This window comes from Ailuropoda melanoleuca, chromosome 16 (assembly GCF_002007445.2).
Source record: "Ailuropoda melanoleuca isolate Jingjing chromosome 16, ASM200744v2, whole genome shotgun sequence".
In the NCBI taxonomy this organism is placed as follows: domain Eukaryota; kingdom Metazoa; phylum Chordata; class Mammalia; order Carnivora; family Ursidae; genus Ailuropoda; species Ailuropoda melanoleuca.
This window is the reverse complement of record NC_048233.1, coordinates 57,923,202-57,942,550: the sequence shown is the minus strand read 5'-3', so window position 1 is coordinate 57,942,550 and position 19,349 is coordinate 57,923,202. Positions and strand designations below refer to the sequence as shown.

Genomic DNA, 19,349 nt, shown 5'->3' with positions numbered 1-19,349 from the left:
CTAGTTTATTAGAACAGTATGCCAAAAATAAGTAGTCAGATGAATGGAGATTCTGGAATTATATCTAAGTTGATATAGAATTTCATATAATAGAGATAATTCAAAGATGTAGAGAAAGATGGAATATTTAATAAATGGTTTTGGGAAAATTGTCTACCTTTTAGGAAAAAAACTAAGCTGGATCTCAATTTCAACCCCTTTATTAACAACAAATTCCAGTTAGATCAACAATTTAAACAAAATCATAAAATGCTAACAGGTAACCAAATAACAGCCATATATCTAAAATATAAAACAGCAACTAAAACACGGTGAAAAATCGGGAGTTCTAAAGGACCTTTCTGAGAATGCTGCAAATAATAACTCTTTGTAAGAGAGTTATTAAATAAATCTCTCTATAAGAGATATATATCAATGTGATTATATACACATTTTAAAACTTTATTCATGATGGAGTAAAAGGTTAAAAACTAGCATTTGAAAATGTCTGCAACACATATATCAAAGGTTAATATTCTGAACATAGAGATAAAGATGTACCAAATCAGATACAATAGCCTAAGGTCATAAACAGTAAAGAAAAAATACAAATATATTTAATCTCATAATTATAAAAATGCAAGGAAACATAAAAAGATATCATTTTTTCCCTCCTCAGATTGTTGAGGACCAAACACCAATTAAAAAAAAAATAACCCTTATTACACCTGTTAGAGGAGTATAAATTGGCATGATATTTCTGGAGAACATAATGAGAAATTATTTATCAAAATTTTAAATATAAAAAAATTAAATGTACATGCTCTTTGCAAAGGAGGTCCACTCTAGGAGTTTATCTTGAGGAAAAAATCAGACAAAGTAAGTACGAAGATGTATGTTTACCTCAGTGTTGCTCATAATAGAAAAAACTGAAGCAATCTAAGCATCTCTAGTTAAAGGGATGATTTTTAGAAATGTTATATGACATGCCATAGCAATTTGTGCAGTCACTATAAAGAATGAAGCAGAGCTATAATTATTAGCATGGAAAAACGTATATGAGATCATTTTTAGTGATAAACAAGTTCATGAAATAGCATTTCTAGTATAAACATACTCTCAACTAAGTTAGTGTTCATGTCATGATTTTATTAATCAAAACTCCTCAGTTCTTTGTTATAGTTGGAAGGGAGCCCCAACAATGGAAACCCACATGGCGCTTAGATCAAGGCTCTTCTTGGCCTCAGCAATGCAAAAAAACCATTTAATTCCTGAATCTTACCTATGTCAGTTGCTCGAGCCGGCAGAGGCCTCCGCCACTGGGTGACAAATTTGTATGCGTCCAGCCTGATCTCAATGATATTGTTTAACAAAGCCAAAAGAGGGGCCAGAGGAAAAGCCGCAACAAAGATGGTGGTAAAACCAAACTGTAAAACTGTAAAGGGACAGCACTGTAAAATTAGTAATATAAACAATACAGTTTCGTGAGTGCTTTCTTTGGGCCCTAGGAGGTGCTTCACATAAATTGCCTTTAATCCTTTCAATATCCCTACAAGGTAAATATGCTCATCATATTTGGCCGTTGACATAACTATAGCTCATATGTGTTAAGTAAGCTTGCTAAAGGGTGGATAGCAAAAAATGTTAATACCTGCATTTAAACTCTGATCTCAATGGATTGAAAGTGTATTTGCTTTCCATCACTATACCATGCAGCATGAAGGAAGAGCAAGTAAGAAGTCAAAGAGGAGGGCTTGAAGAAAAATGCTGAGCTCTTTAGAGCTTTAGGACCCAAGATACCTAATCTTTTCCTTTCTTTTTATAGACAAGAAGACTAAAGGCCAGAGAAAAACCAAATGTGAAGACAACAAACAAAGATTTTAACAGTTGGAGTGAGAATCTTCCTTTTCTTAATATAAATAAGAGGGCTTCTCAAAGAAGCTAAAATCACTCCAGGTCCGTGCAAAGATTTATTGCAAGAAATAATCATCGCTTTATTTGGGCAGGGTGGTATATTTTTAACAAAGGAATGGGTGCTGATTTATTTTGTTCCTTTTAAAATATCTGCACTAAAGCTAGGTGTTTTACTATGAGAAAACCCTTCATTCTGGTCAAATGTTACGGCTGACAAAGGACAGAATTTGTGAACCTTCCAAGGACACTGTTTTAATATCTTCTCTAGTTATGTTGAGATAAAGGTAGAAAGGCATTTTAGAATGCTTGGGGTTGGAAAGGAGAGAGATGGTTTTCTCTCTTGAACCAGAGCCTGGGTAAAGAAAAAAAAAATATATCAGGAAGGCCAAATAGCCGTATAGAAGTTTCTCTCCTTACCCATTTCTAAATACTCATCCATCAGTCCATGAATATTCATGGGCTGCAGGTTCCAATCATTTTCCCACTGAGGTATGGACGCATCTTGTATTCCCCGCTTGATTTTATGTCGTGACCACCAGTTCTGGATCAACCTACATCACACAGCAGACAAGGGGCTTTTGAGCTCTTACAAGCATATGGTGAACAATTTATAGTGTGTTAAGAGAAGAGAAATACCACTACCCTGGGAGTACACTAAGCATTTCTGGGAATTGGAGATATTTGCATGGTCTCAACTTCCAAGTTTAGGAGGTGGTGGGAATTGGCCTCAGCCTTCCTAGACCTAGTCCACATCTACATATGTATCTGGGAATTAATCCCCCCACACACTTAAGTGCTTCCTGATACTTATTAGACAACCACCCATTTGTATGATTCCTTCCCCCCACCCCATCAACCTCTATACATATTTAGACTTCTATGGTGCCTGTTGTGATTGGATCTGAGCCCTTCATTGCTCATAACCCAAAATCTTCTGGGCTGTGCTCTCTGAACACAGGTAAAAGCATGTTCCATATTGAATAGCTGAGCCCTAGATAAGGTTTCAAGAGATAACAGGTTCTAGTTCCCACCCTACAATGCACGAGCCATGTGACTTTTAGTAAGTCTACTTACCTCTGTGAGTTTATGAACATGAAGGGTTTGAGTATTAACAATTACATTCAGCCACTATGGTGAACAATAATTTACAGGCAATGGATCTGTACCTGAGTCCATTTAAAAGACTTGGAAAGGAATTAACAACACTATTTCCCTAGCTTAGGGGCAGTCTTGAAATTATGGGACTCAGAAATATCCCGTAGTGGGGACTTCTGAGCAATTAATTATTTGAAGAGTTAGATGAACATTACTTCTAGAATGAAGTGAATCTCACAGCGTATCCCATCTCTCAATAGTAATTAATCATGGACCTAGAACTCAGTGGGTGTTGGAAGAACAACCATAGAGGTAGTTAGTTCTTCAGTGTATGTCCCATGGAGGTTGCCTCGGGGACCTCAAGAAGACGGAAAAGGGGCTGGGTGTTGAGATTGAGGCAGGCCTACTTGGTTTAATTTTATTTACTTCAGTCTGCTTAAGATTTTACTTTAAAAAAGAGAACTAAGTTATAAAAGTTTCAAAATTATTGCTTTAGTGACTGGTCCACTCCTGCTAGATTTGGAAAAATACCAACAGGATGTCCCTTACCATGGTACATTTGGGATTTGATATACACAATCCAGGCTGACCACTTGGGCAAGGTCATGGTGAAAATGTGCTATCCCAAGTGTATGCTATGTATAGAAGCACACGGACAATGACAACAGTAAGAATCATTCGTAACGCTATAATGACGACTGTATCTTGACGGTGCTTATGAAGCTATTTCATTCACAGCCTGTCAGGTCCTGTGGCAGGCACTTGCTACTGTATCTACTCAGCTATTTTCAAATGATGTTCCCAAACCCTGTGTCTCAAACAGTTGAGCCAGGGATAGGAAGGGATACAAACAATGGACCAGGCTCCCCAAACCTTCATCCCTATGCTCTCTTCATTTACAAGAGATTTATTTTTTCTGTTTTGAATATTGAAGATCTGTATAAAAATCTCTTCACAAAAAGGTTCTGTCATTTATTGATGAGGTTTAAAGACCACTGGGCACCTCTTGTAATCTTCTCCCTTATTTTATAAATAAATAAAAAAAATCTCACAGATAGGTCAAGTAAATTAGAAGCGTCTTTAGCAAGGGGCAGAGAAGGAATTTGAAGCAGGTCTCAGTTATGTCATAGTCCATGTGCTAAGACTGCATGTAACTTAACACAATAGTTTATGGCAGATTTCAGGGTGGGTATCACTTCTCCAGCCCTAAAGTCTCTACTCTGAAATGTCCTGACACCATTTGTAGGCCAACAAGGAGAAAGAATCACGGTATAATCAGATGACTAAGCCTAAGCTATTTATATCATCAATTAACTAGTTCTTCCACAGTCAAGAAATTCCTCAAAATAGTCATGCTTTTAACCTTGGTTAGGCCTCAAAGCTTCCATAACACATTGTTTTACATAAACTGTATTTCAGTGTATTTGTAAGAGTAATCTATGTTATTAGATATAGAAGTAGGCATTCAACAGCCTTCATGTCAGCATCCCACAGACGTTAAACCCTGTCTAAAGGGACAAAATAGAATGCTATTGTTTTGTGAAATCAATCCTGTTCTAATAACTTTTTCATGTAATAAAGCATACAAGACCTCCCTACCCAGAATTTTATCTTTGTTTTATTCTTTTTTAAGAGGGGGAGCAAAAATGGAGGCTGTCTTTGTTAAACAACAACAACCTGGGTCTTTTGGTGGCCAAAAGAACCCAGAAAGTTCTTCTCCTCAAGAACCTGTATTGTCAACAGTGATTTAAGGATAGCAACAAGCATCTTAATGTGTTAAACAGAGTACTGGATGCTTGACATCCACTATTTCCTTTATTCTTCACGAATGTTTTCTTGAGGTGCATATAGCCATTGATCCCCTCTTAAGAGATGTGAAAACTGAGGCTCGGCAAGGTTAACTCACTCACACACGGTCACACATTGAGTGAACAGCAGAGCAGGAACTGAACCCACACCTGCCTGTCTAATAGGCTCCCATTCTTAAGAACTAGTCCCACTACCTCTATCTTTCTTTTTTGTTACTATGTATAAGGCAAGTTTAAAAATAAAGTGCTCACGGGTATCCCAGTTCCATGAAGTTGTTCCATATTTGCTTCAAAAACATGATGACGCCCATCTGGAGGCAGAGGTCTATCAAACAGCCACTGGGATGACACTAAAACAGAGCAACAACAATGGTCTTGCTCTTGTCAGTTGGTTGCACATCCCCACCTTCAAACCGTACAGCGAATTCTAAAGCCACGCCACCCACTCTCAGTGCATGAAGAAAATAAAAACAAGGAAGAAATAGCATGTATAAGGACATCTGATATGGAAGTTTTCAGTAATTAGAGTGGAATATTGATCAAAATTAAAAAAGCAATAATAACAAATCTTTTTTATTATTTAAATTCAATTAGCCAACATATAGTACATCCTTAGTTTCAGATGTAGTGTTCAATAATTCATCAGTTGTGTATAACACCCAGGGCCCATCACATCACGTGCCCTCCTTAAAGCCCATCACCCAGTTACCCCATCCCCCCACCCACCTCTCCTCTAGCAACCCTGTTTGTTTCCTAGAGTTAAGAGTCTTTCATGGTTTGCCTCCCTCTCTATTATTTCCCATTCAGTTTTCCCTCCCTTCCCCTATGAATCCTCTGTGCTGTTTCTTATATTCCACAAATAACAAATCTATCTTTTAATGAGCACTTACTACCTGCCAACCTCTGTATTAGGCATGATCCCATTTAATGAGTGCTCCGGAATACTGTGTATCTATTAACAATCAGGAAATAGAAAAATGTTTAAGTGTTTATAATATTCTTTCAAAATAACCTTTTTGACGTAGAATAATTTTAAATGTGTAGAAAATTTGCAAGGAAAGTACAGAGAATGCCCATACGCACTTCAGCCAGTTCCCTCCATTGCCCCTTATATTATCAAGGTATGTTTGTCAAAGCTGAGAAACCAACATTATCTGATGTTTTCATGTGTTGAGACTGGATTTATGTGTTTTGAGGATGGAGGAAGATCACAGACGTAAATTTCACCACATTCCCCCCAGATGTTACATGATAGCCACTGACACCACTAGGGACATTAATCTTCATCAGTTTGTTGGTACAATGTTTGCCAGGTATTTCTACTCTAAAGTTACTCATTTTTCCCTTTCCCTATTCTTTTCTGAAGTGAATTAAATCTAGGCCATCCTCAAGATAGGAGGCAGGTGTTAAGGTCTATATCCTGGAGAAGGAATACCTACTACATAAACTAGAATGCATTTTTAAGTGATGAAAACATGCCACAGAATGCCTTGTCAGTATGATCTCAATTTTGCCTTCTTGTGCTCCTCTGCTTTTTCAGATGTCCAGTAACTGTTAGCATTAGAAACCCCCACAAACAAAAATGTGATTACAAGGAAAATTGCAATCGCCATGTTTTGACTGAAAACTTTGTACTGTAGAAGATACTTGGGTAGGAAAGCGTGGGTCTGTTTCTTTAGAAATGGGTTCACGTCCTGCTCATAAGAACAATAGTCACTACAGCTTTGATCCACAGTTTCTATTTCTATCAAATTGGTACCAGTGGGACTTCAAAGGGAACAGATAATTAGGACACGAAGAGCCTGGTTTTCCGGTTCCAGCCCAGTAATTTAAAACTCCCTAAACTGAGTCAGAGAGAGAGAGAGAGAGAGCGCTTGCCACAATTTTCATTGAGTAGAGAAGTCTCAGTTCTCCCATTTAAGCATGCCTCTTCCTTCTAGGATGAATTTAGGACCCCTGAGCTCTGCCACATATATATGATAAATGGGTTCAAACAATGTCTGGGGCAAAATAATTACTAAGCTACAGAGGCAGGCATAGGCATAGATCACAGCTGCAAGATGAAATCTTCATTTTTATGGAGACTGAAAGACGTAAATTAACATGTACAAGGTCATATGATGTTGAGTGTTGGTATGGAATTGAATGCCTTGGTCTTCTGCACCTCAATCCTTTGCTCTTGTACATAACGCCAAACATGATTTCTATTACCCAATGTATCTGTTGCGTTGAAAGGCTGGTTTACCAAAGCATATTATTATGAGGAGAGGGAAAAAAAGAAGACTATTGGCTCATTCTCCACAATCGCAGGCCAAAGTGGGGAGGCTGAATGACAGGCAATTTATAATTTTGTTGAAATCGAGCCTTCATGACTTGGTGATTTATAGGGCAAAGAAAGGGATCCAACAGTTTTTGTGGGTCTGCCTTCCTCAAATAATGGTTCCTTTGATCAAAATCCAGTCCTTCAATACTCTAAAATTCATTTGGTAAGAGAGCCTATACTTAGAATGAGTAAAAGGGCATGGATGAATATGTAGGACAACCAGGCTTTCATTCCCATTGCACCCCTCCAAAATCATATGACTGTGGGATACCCTATAGCTGAGTGTCTTCACATATTTTTCTCATTTGCTCCTTCTGAGAACCTCATAAGATGGGAGTTGGTATCTTCATTTGTAGATGATGAAGCCCAGTGGCACATAGGACTATCAGATTCTGATACTCATGTTCCTTTCACAGGAGGTATGTTTACTCTAAATCCAATTTACATGTGCTAGTCAGCAACCAATCAGCAATCTCTTATCAAAGTCAATTTCCTTTACGTTCTTGATTTTGCCTATATGCTATCCCCATGGTGACTGGAAAGCACAATGTTCAAAGTGCAGACTCTGATGCTAGGTTGGCTGAATCTAATTGATGACTTCCTCAATTTATAAGTTTGTTTCTATACTTGTAGGCAAATTATATAACTTGTCTAAATTTCTGTTTCCTCATCTGCAAGATGAGTGTAATAATAGAATTTTTACATTAATACATGTAGAACAGTTAGCAACAATTGCTGGAAGGTGATGGCATATAGTAAGCACTCATTAAATATTAATCATTATTAACATTTTTATATAGATTTACCTAAAATATTTATGTGAGGTATTATATAGTATAGTATGAGGAAAGGTCAGGATAGCCAGTTCATAAATGTTTTAAATAAAATTGCAGTACTTTTTGCTTTCTTTATAATGGTTACCATTATTTGTGTCAGGGATTTTATTTTATTTTTTATTTTTTTAAATATTTTATTTATTTATTTGACAGAGACAGAGAGAGGCAGAGAGTATAAAGGGGGTGAGGGGGGAATGGCAGAGGGAGAAGGAGAAGCAGAAGCAGGATCCCTGCTGAGCAGGGAACCCGATGGTGGGGCTTGATCCCAGGACCCTGATATCATGACCTGAGTCAAAGGCAGATGCTTAACCAACTGAGCCACCCAGGCGCCCCTGTGCCAGGGATTTTACATGCATGATCCAATTTTATCCACATCTCACCAATCCTACCAAGATAGCTATTCCTATCACAATTTTCAAAAGACTTAGAGATATTAAGATCAGGCATTAGGGTGGAAAGACACAATACTTATTACATAACATGGTTAAGTTCTTCTCTAGGGATTGTTAACATCATCAAGAAAGGAAAGGGACTTCTTCATTTGTATTACCCCAGAGAGGCCTGGAATGGAGTACGTGTCAATAAATGCTTGTTGTATGATTGAATTCTGAGATGAAATGCTGTTGTATGTTCCATTATGTGTATTTATGTATACACTTCTAGAATTTCTAGGGTCTATTGCAAACCCACATTTTTCATTTCACCAATGGGTTTTTTCCAAAATAATCTTTTGTTAGAAAATATGGCCATTATGTATTCCATATATATTGTGGAAAATATCTAGGATGGTTATGAAACATTTTTCCTGATACCAGTATTAGAACTATTCCCCTGGGGCTCCCAAAGAAGAAACATGACTTCCAATAATTTTACCCTTAAAAGTAAAAATATCCAATTAAACAAAAGTATTGGTGACAGCAGTTTCTAAAATGGCATCAATATGCAAATCTACCTGCCTGTTCCCCACACTACCCTTGCTAATTCCAGTTGAACACTCCTGATAAAAAGTAAGCTTTGGGTCCCAAACTGAGTAGATGAAAGCCTTTTAGCAGATATAGTCATACTTCTGGGCTATGAGTGAAAACTCCAAGTTTGATTTGGGGACTTCCTGGAGGCCTGAAATTATGGAAGGCCTTCCATCTGTTTTTGTCTAAGGGGATAATACCCGGGTGGCTGTGGAGACAGAGCATTGATAACTATCAGCTACAATTTATAGACTGCCTTCCAAAGTCTAGGGGTTGTGTTGTGTTATGCAAATTATCTCTTATCTGTAAACAATTTTGCAACCTAGGTATTACTACTGCTAGTTTACAGAGGAGGAGACAGATATTCAGAGGGATTAACTTAAGGGCAAAGGATTAATAGGTAGCAAGGTTAACAGGTGAGCTCAGGTTTCTATGATGTAGAGCATGTTATTCTTAGGAAGTTTTAGGTTTTCTCCATGTATTCCAATCAACTAGAAGGCTGTAGGGAGACGATATCAATGAGGACTCCCTTAAGTTTGGGGTAACTTTTTAGATAGAGACTGGAAATACCTGTTTTCTCAGGGAAACTTTTCTTAGACTCTCTCTAAATTATGACCTCCTACTAATATTACCACATATTATATTGGATTCTACATTAGAATAATTAAAACAATTTTGAACTACAGAAACAATAAACAACTGACCATTAAGACTGAACAGAGTCTAGAAATAGACATGTTTTTCAAGATGTAGAATATGATAAATCTTGAAATCTTATTTTTCTGAGTGATAAATAATGTATTACTAATGAAATATGTGACTGCCAACTTGAGGGGGGGGGCAAAGAATCTTGATTACTCTTTACACGAAAATAAACTTCCGATGCACCAAAGATATCAATATTTAAAAAAAAAATTAGTGGAAAGTACAAATGTGAGTTTTTTTTAAATTTCTAGAATGAAAACCATGTTTTTTGGCATGATATAAATGCCTGAAGTTACTAATAGCAGTGACATTTTAAATGAAAAATAAAAATTTAAATTAAAAAAATTTATTAAAACAAAATTAAGACATACAAGAAAATGAAAAACCTATCTGCAGCAAATTTGAAAGATTAGAGCCTAATGTTATTAGTTTATAAATTTTTAGGACAGAGAATATAGTCTAATGGAAATGAACAAGGATAGCACATATACAGAGAAAAAAAATATCCAACAAACATGAAAAATATTCTCCATCTCACTCATAATTAAAGGAGCTGAAATCAAAAGGAGATATCTTTTAGATGTTATATTGGTAAAAATTAAAATGTTTTTGTTGGTGAAAGTCTGAGGAAGTAGGCTCATAGACTGTAAGTAGGCGCTGGCATTTCGGAGGACCATATATCAATCTCAGTGACAATATAAAATCTGCTTAACCCTGTGATCTAGCAATACTAGACCTTTTGTTTCCATGGCATACATATTTTAAATCAATAAAAAACTATAAGACTTGGAAGATACAGATCTATATATTTATAGATTGGTGTTTCAAGTAAGATTTCTTTTGGACGAAGTTTCCCTGCTTGAAAGGAAACCTAGCATATTTAAAAGTTCAAAAACCCATAGAATAGATTATAATAATTCCTCCAAAATGAAAAATCTCTGGAGCTAAATTTCTGAGCTTTGTGAATGGAAGAAATGGGTTTGATAGAAAATTAAAGAGCTGAGGTCAGGATTTGGGGGTTTAAACTTTAAATTCACATCCTTTTTTTGAAAGATGTAGTTCCTTTTCTTTCTGAACCCATAAGAACTGTCTACCAAAAGTGTGTCTTCAGCATGCCTGAAATTCCGTGTACCCACCTTCTCTCTCTCTTTCTCCTCCCACCTGCTTCCCTCCTATGGTCATTGGCCCATATCCACGCCCAATCCCATACCCACCCTTACAAGGTTACTTACTTCCTCCAGTCTCCACCGGTTAAAAAGTTTATTGTAATTTCCTGGGTGGCCTACAAATCTGTAAAAAGCCATTTTAATTCATTAGCATTTATGTGGGGTTGACTGAAGAATATCTACTAATGCATGAGTAGGTAGACATAAATGTTCACTGGTGCATCTTGTCCCCAAACTGCGAAATTTGGCCACGCTTACACATCAAAGTACCTGACTTAAAAAAAAAAAAGTGGTTGTGAATTCAATTTTCACCCCCCAGTGGGTGAGAAAGTACAGACAAAACAACTGAAAGAAATTTTCCACTTTCACCTGCAAATCTTTAACGTTTTGTTGACCTAGCTAATGAATATTAATGTAATGCGCCCAATTGTTTAGTTTAACATTAGTATGTTTCCATGGCACTGGCTGGAGTGTTAAGCATAGTTTAATATGCTTCTTTTTCATATCGTGCAGCAAACATACAAAAAAATGTTAACATGATAGGTAGGAGAAGTTTCCACAATAAGGAACTATAACTAGGGTTACACAAAAACCATTTTCTTATTTAACAAAACCATTTCTGATGATTGGATAATCATAATCCATCCAAGCATGGCACACAGGTTTTGTTTTTTTATGCCAACTTTAACTGGTAGTGGCAGCTGGAAGCACTGTACTTAGACGTCTTTTGGTGGAAAACACATGTGAAGACTGATGAGCAGTTTTCCAAGGCAGGGGACAAGAATTTGCCATCTCTATTAACAAACTGGCAATGGAACTGTTGGCAGTATTTTTCACTCTGCAAAGATAATGTACATAAAGTTGACTTACCTCCCCAAAAAGAATGCAATATAGAAGATAGAGCTATTTAAATTAACAAACTGGAAGAGGAACATCTTCAAAGCAAAGCTGTTTTCCCATTCAGACTCTGTTCGAGGATATTCTAGAAGGAAAACAGGGTGTGTTTATAAAGAGGAGGTGAATAACAAGAAAGACAGAGATGAATCAGAAGCCCCACGTTCGTGTTCTGGTTCAGCCATTTGCTAGTTCTACGAGGCACTCGTTGTCTCTGAATTCTAGGGTCTGCATCTGCAAAATGTGAATGATAAATGTCTGCTGTACATACATAGTTGATAAAAGGATCCAATGGCACAATCTTCAGACTTACCCCACAGCTACAAAAATAGGATTTCTGTTATTAATAGTATATAAAGATTTTCAAGATTCTGTCTGCTATTGTCATTTGGAAGTAACCATGGACGTTGGATCAGTCCTTCACTCAAAACTGTCTATGCTTGAATAAGGACTTAAATTGTTTACAGAGTTCTTTGAAGAATGGATATTTTGTGCAGACTGAAGTAGAATGGTAAAGAGGAAAGAGGGCTACCTCAGTCCTAGGAGCTGGGCTCCTATTTTGACTTTTATACCTAATTTTCTGGTAATCTCAGGTAGATCACTTCACATTTTTCTGTGATAGTTTTAACATTTATGAAACAAGGAGTTTAGACAAGATGATTTCAAGAACCTGTCTACTCTCACATCTTATGTTTCTATGAGTCTTAAAACAAAACAAAACAAAACAAAACAAAACAAAACAAAACAAAAAACAAAACAAAAAATGATGCAAGACACTGAATTAAGATGGCAATGCGGACTGCAGCCTCTGCTCCCGTGCAGTATCCAAATAATGATAGAAGACCTGTATGCACAGCTAATCTATATTTTCATATAATTAAAGAATTCAAGGAAGATATAAAGCAGATGGGATCTGATTTAAGGAAAAGGTGGGCCAACATGTGTACATGATCCAGCCACAGAATAGGAGTAGGTCCTGGGGGATTCCAAGCCCAACTAGAAAATGTACCAGAAATGACAAGCGTCTGTGGGGCATCCCCAAGGCTGACTGGTGGGTGGGCACTAGTGAGAGCATCCAGGAGAGCCCACATTCCTCCAGGGTTTTGGTGGGTTGTGTTTTCACATTTCGTTCTAAACAGTCTGTAAATTTAGTGCAAAACTTATCTGGAAATGAGAATACGGATTTAAAATAATCCCTATTGTGTAGTTTGTTTTTGGATCTCCATTTCTAATTTTATTACATCATAATCCACAAATGTTCCTGTGCGATTTCTGCTTTGGAGCAAAAAAGGTGGTTTCATTTGTGGTCAAATTACTTGGATATATTTCGTCTATGTATTAAGTATTTAGAAAGAATATATATTTTTTGTTAAGTAGACAGTTTATATATATAAAGAGAAGATTGTTAGTTATGATATTCAAATATTTTATATCCTGGCTTGTATTTGAGTGTGGATTTGTCAGGGTTTTTTTGTTTTGCTTTGTTTTGTATTGTTTTGTTTGTATTTCTATCATGTTTTGCTTTCTATATTTTGAAGGTTTATAAAAAGATGTACAGAAATCAAGACTGTTATACTGAACTGACAGAGTGTTTATCAGTATGATGTCTCTCCTTTCCACTCAAGCAGATATTAAATTCTGGTTTGCCTAATACTAACATGGTGACATCTGATTTTACTGTTACTATTTTCTTGATATATGTGCTTTTGTTCCTGAATTGACTTCTGTTTGACAAAACTGAAAAATTACACAGAATACAATGCCATATATATTTATTATGTATGTATTTATAAATATTCAAACATTAAGCATATATATTTACATATATGCACACAATGTCATTATTTTAAACAAAATATTAATGTTTTTGTTAATTTAAATTAACAGTCCACTAATTATTAATTAATAGTTATGAATCTATAGATTCATAACTCATTCATGAGTTATAGATGGAAAAATTTATAAAGATTTTATTTATTTATTTTAGAGAGCAAGAGATAGCACAAGCGGGAGGGGCAGAGGGAGAGGGCAAGAATTGCAAGCATACTCCATGCTAACCGTGGAGCACCACACAGGGCTTGATCACAGGACCCAAGATCATGACCTGAGCTGAAACTAAGAGTGGGACGTGTAACTTCACCACTCAGGCACCCCTTAATTACAAATTTCTTAATGCTATTTTGCCTTTTAAATTGTGTACATGTAGTATCATATTTTGATAAAAATAAAAATTGGGGGACAACCCCAAAAAACTGAAAAGGTAGGAGGACAAAAGTACTCCCACGCAGGGAGAGCTAGGTTTGCTAATAATTTCAAGGAAGGAGATTTTGTGGCTACATACACTGCCTCTCTTTAGTTATGCAATTTGCTCCAATTTCCCAGGCATGTCTTTCATTTTGATTGACAATTTACATAACTGAAGTTGACATTAAAAACGCTAAAGTGCGTGAAGCAACTACAGACTGATATGCCCCTATGTTATTCTTTTGTGAAGGAGCGAAGTAAAAACGGACTTACCTAAGTTGGTGAGAAGGTAAGCAATTTTTTCATAAGCCTGTATGAGAGAACAAATAGCGAATGTTATTCTTCCTCTCTAGAATGTTATTCTTCCTCTGCTATTTACACTATTCAAGGACACATCTAAAGTGTATGCTACATTTTTAATTAAGCAGAGCATGTTTTAAAACTTACTATGTGGTGCTTTACATATGTACACACACTAAATGCATGTAATATAAACATGTTATAAATATGTGTGTATATACAGACACACTTGATTTCTGTAATAGTAAGTCTTTTGGGTTAGCTATCTTTATTTCCATTTTACAAATCAAGGAAATGGGACTTAAAAATTTTTTCTGTAACAAAAGTCATTCAAGTAATCAATGGCTGACATGGGATTTGGTCATTAAATTATATGTACTTTTTACTATGCTGGAAGGCTGAGTGGAAGCCTGAATTCTTTACTACTGACAGAGAATTTTCCAAACTAAGATGGACTTAGTGTGATAGTTTGCATTCCTAAAGAACAGCATTGGTTTGGTGGTTATTTAAAACAAGACTGTTTAAGTCAAATCTGTTGAATCTGTAAGTCAATCACATGCATGATATTTTTATGGTAGCATTTTTCACATCCTGCCACCTTCTCCCCTGCCACTACTACTCAACCCACCACTCATACAGACTTAAGTAAAGGAAATATATTTCACAAAATTCCAAATAAACCTAGCTGGAAAAACAAATATGCTACAGACAGAAGGACAGTATATGTTTGTGGGTATATGTGTGTGGATGTAAATATAACCAACCCCACAATTCAACAAATTATTCTTTATATTATAAATTCCAGCAACTCTACCTATTGGAATGCAAAATTAAAAGGTAGGTATCTGGATGCTCTAAAAGTTGTTCACCTTCCCTAACTGTTCTTTCAATAGAACTATCGTGATTACTCATCTTGGCCATGATTTAAACCTACTTCTTCCTCTAAAGAGTTATCTTGAGACAGAAAGAGACAGACATAGTCTCTATTTTTTTTTTTTAAAGATTTTATTTATTTGTTTGACATAGATAGAGACAGCCAGTGAGAGAGGGAACACAAGCAGGGGGAGTGGGAGAGGAAGAAGCAGGCTCATAGCAGAGGAGCCTGACGTGGGTCGATCCCACAACACCGGGATCACGCCCTGAGCCGAAGGCAGATGCTTAACCGCTGTGCCACCCAGGCGCCCCTGACATAGTCTCTATTTTAACTGAACTTAAAATCCAATGGCTAGAGACACATGACAAACAATAATGTAATTGGTCAGGAAAGGGAAAATACAGCAGGTTGTGTGCACAGAGAAGGGTGGTGGGCACAGAGTATTTATTTTATAGTGTGGTCGGAAAAGCCTCTCTGAGGGGTAACATTTGAGTGCAGAGTTCATGAATGAAGTGAGGAAGGGAGCCAAGAAGAGATCTGAGCTCAGTACCTTGGAGACGCAGAAACAGGAAGTGCAAATGCCCTGAGACCGGATGTGCTTGGTGTGTTTGATGAACGGCAAGGCAGTCGGAGGATCAGGAGTGGAGGCAGTGAAAGAGCAAGGTAGTAAGAGATGAGTGAGAAATATCTCAGAGGGAAATAGGTTTTCAGGGCCTTGTAGTCCATGGTAAGGTCTTTAGAATTTTTCTGAGCTGAGAAGTCATCATCTTCCTACTAATGCTTTATTTTGGGGTGTTACACAGAACTCTGTTAGGGGAAAATGAGAATGAGTCAGGGAAAGGGCAAGGTTGTTGTGAAAGGGCCATTTGACTTAGTGCTCAACATCTCTGCATCAGAGCCTTGCAATCTAACTTGTATTGTAAAAATGAGCTCAAAACAGAGTTTTGCAGAATCAAAGATAGACTGCTCTTTCCCAGTAATCTACTTTCTTAATTTCTAGAAACCACGGATATAAACATGAGCAAACTAAACAAATATTTTCTAAAAAGTGAGTCCTCTTATTAGATGAGTCATTTGGCATTACCTCTTTTCCATGTTAAGATGTATGGTCCAATCCTTTGGTCACCCTATTATACAATGACCTATTTGCATTGTAATTGGTAACCCAGGTTTAAGAAAATTAGGAACATTTGAGATCTTCAGTGGTCAGGCCCATGAAAGAAACATAGGAAAGCATGTTCTCGAATCTAGAGATGGAAATAAATTACTAATGTGAAAAAGTTCAGAACCAGCATGGAGTACTTTAAATGTAGTTGGAGCTCTTTTTTTTTGGTTATAGGGTACACAAGGTACATGGATTTTAAAATAAGAAGAGGAGGGGCACCTGGGAGGCTCCTTCAGTTAAGTGTCTGCCTTTGGCTCAGGTCATGATCTCAGGGTTCTGGGATCGAGCCCTACATTGGACTCCCCACTCAGTGGGGAGTCTGCTTCTCACTCTGCCCGTCCCCCTCTCGTGCTCTCTCTCTCTCTATCTCAAATAAATAAATAAAATTTTTAAAAAAATGAGAAGAGGAATACCAAAAGGAGTTCATTTTTTTTTAAACTCATTTTAGAGAAGGCAGGAGAGGCAGAGGGAGAGAATTTTCAAGCAGACTCCCAGATGAGCACAGAGCCCAATGCCAGCTCAATCTCATGGCCCATGAGATCAAGACCTGAGCCGAAATCAAGAGTCAAACGCTTAACACACTGAGCCAACCAGGTGTCCCACGAGTTCATTCTTTTGTTGACAATGTTGAAGTGGTTTAATTGGCTTAATCCCAGAAATTTCAAACTACAAGAGTACTTCCGTGATGTTTCTATTTTTTCTTTAAAATTACACAGTGATCATGAGACCAGACAGCTGTCATGCTACTGTAACCTATTCTTTAATTAAGGTTTGACTGTTAAGCAACAAGGATATATTGTATTCTTGTACATGTTTGTGTATTTTTGTATATTTTGTATATACAAATTGTATATTTTTAAATCGTGTATTTTTAAATTTCATCAAAATCTTCTTGGAAATATTATCTGACATTAACCATGCTGTTCACGGCACCTTTAAGTAGTATAGCATTTTCAGGGACAGCAACATAAAGGAAAAAAAGGATGGGATTAGTGAAGAGTAATTCTTATTTTCAAATTCTGTAGAATTTTAGCTGTATGTCTGGTAAGAGGTGTTAAAAAATAATTGAAGTTTTAATCATTGTTAAATTACTTGTGACTTATCTTTGAAAATGTAGTTTCTGATCTTCACTATGTATCAAATTTACCTCAGATCTCTTAAATCAGTGATTCCCTAATGCTATTTTAGGGACTGACAAGGTCAGAATCACTTGGAGAGTATTTTTGAATGTTTTCTTTCATGTACAGATTTCCCAGCTCCACAAAGGGCATTCTGAATGGGACTCAGGGATCTCTAGTTTTTCAAATGTTCCAGGTGATTTGAAGCTTAGTAAGAACAATAAATGATCTTTAAGTTACTATCATGATCTGTAAAATGGACTTGTAATCAAATTTTCAATATTTTCACTCATATTTTTATCCCAAATTGAATATTTACTTTGGGATGCCATGATTCATTTGTTTTGAAAGCTTAGAGGATGCATGTTCTTTAATTATTAGTTTGAAAAATCACAAGTACTGCAAATGTGAAAGACACTGAATATAGAATTCCAGCAACAAAAAAATTTTGAACGGTTATTCAAGAGGCTAAGATCTTTGCAATGTGAATACTATTCACGATGCTAGGAAAATTGGAGAATAAAATATTTAAAATTTATTTGAAGCATATATTCTAAATGTCTTTTAGACATAGGCAAAGACCTGGAGACAGAAAAGTGAGGAGACCCTGCTGTCAGGAGCTTATACCCTGAGAGTGGGAGACAAGGTATGCCCAAGCATTGTAAAGAACAGCATTTACAAGACAGAGTGTTTCATTCCACCAGGGGAGTCCGATAAGGAGGGAGACTAGGCATGTCCAAGCACCTAGTGAGAAGAATAAACACAAAGAAGAGATTATTCAATTCTACATATGGGATTGAGAAAAAACTTTATGGAGCAAGGGATCCTTTACTGGAATTTTCAAAGATAAAGAAATAGCCTGCAAGGAGATAAAAGGAAAAAAAGGTGAATAGAGGAAGCACTGCGAACCAAGTGACAGGGCTGTGAAAAAGCAGAATGCCAGGGAGCAAGCAAAAGGGATTTTGTAGGCTGGAGTGCAGAGCGTGAGAGGGAGGGAGGGAGATCCAACTTTAAACAAGATGAAAAAGGAAAACTGGCTTTAAATAACAGGAGGCCTCTGTGCCTTGCTATTGAATTTAGAATTTATACCAGAGGCAATGGGAACCCATTAAGCACTTTCAAGTACAAAATAAAATGATCAAATCTGAGGTTTAGAAAGATCCTTCTTTTTTTCTAAGATTTTTTTTATTTATTTGAGAGAGAGAGAGAAGGAGCAGGAGGGGCAGAGGGAGAGGGAGAGAATCTCAAGCAGACTCCCCACTAAGCGCAGAGCCCGACTGGGGGCTTGATTCCATGACTCTGAGATCATCACCTGAGCCCAAATCAAAAGTGGCACACTTAACCGACTGAGCCACCCAGGTGCCCCAGAAAGATCCTTCCAAGAGCAGTGGGCAAGGGAGATGAGAAGAATTGAAAAAGACAGGAAGACTCACCAGTTAGAAGGCTACTGCAATGGTCCAAGCTAGAAAAGTAGCTGAGCTAAGGAAGTAGAAGTGAGAATGATGAGTAGGGAATAGATAAGAAAGATGTTACAGAAGCAAAATTCACAACAATCACTGATGCGATGAAAGAGACAAAAGAAATGAATGAATGGCTTAAAATTTCTGGTTGTGTACTTTAAATATTTAAAGTTCCTGAATAAAAAAAAAGTGTTTGACTACCTGAAACTATTTTGCCACACCCATATTTCATAATTGCATGCATATGGGTTATAGCTGAAAAGCAGATTAGATTAATAGATTTTTTTTTTAAAGATTTTATTTATTTATGTGACAGAGAGACAGCCAGCAAGAGAGGGAACACAGCAGGGGAGTGGGAGAGGAAGAAGCAGGCTCCCAGCGGAGGAGCCCCATGTGGGACTTGATCTCGGAATGCCGAGATCATGCCCTGAGCCGAAGGCAGACGCTTAAGGACTGCGCTACCCAGGCGCCCCTAGATTAATAGAATATTTTGACTGAGGCCA

General features: G+C 37.0%; 1 protein-coding gene across 2 annotated transcripts in view; it reads right to left on the bottom strand.

Annotated features, from left to right (window-relative positions):
• The window catches only part of ANO3 (anoctamin 3), a 397,040-nt gene that overhangs the window by 13,666 nt on the left and 364,025 nt on the right, over nt 1-19,349 (bottom strand). For both annotated transcript variants that reach the window (XM_034645910.1, XM_019807105.2), the window contains 6 exons: nt 14,203-14,239; nt 11,662-11,773; nt 10,858-10,915; nt 5,049-5,146; nt 2,311-2,444; nt 1,262-1,414 (listed from right to left, as the gene is read on the bottom strand). In XM_034645910.1, the coding sequence (XP_034501801.1) occupies nt 1,262-1,414; nt 2,311-2,444; nt 5,049-5,146; nt 10,858-10,915; nt 11,662-11,773; nt 14,203-14,239 (592 nt within the window). The remainder of the gene's footprint in view (nt 1-1,261; nt 1,415-2,310; nt 2,445-5,048; nt 5,147-10,857; nt 10,916-11,661; nt 11,774-14,202; nt 14,240-19,349) is intronic.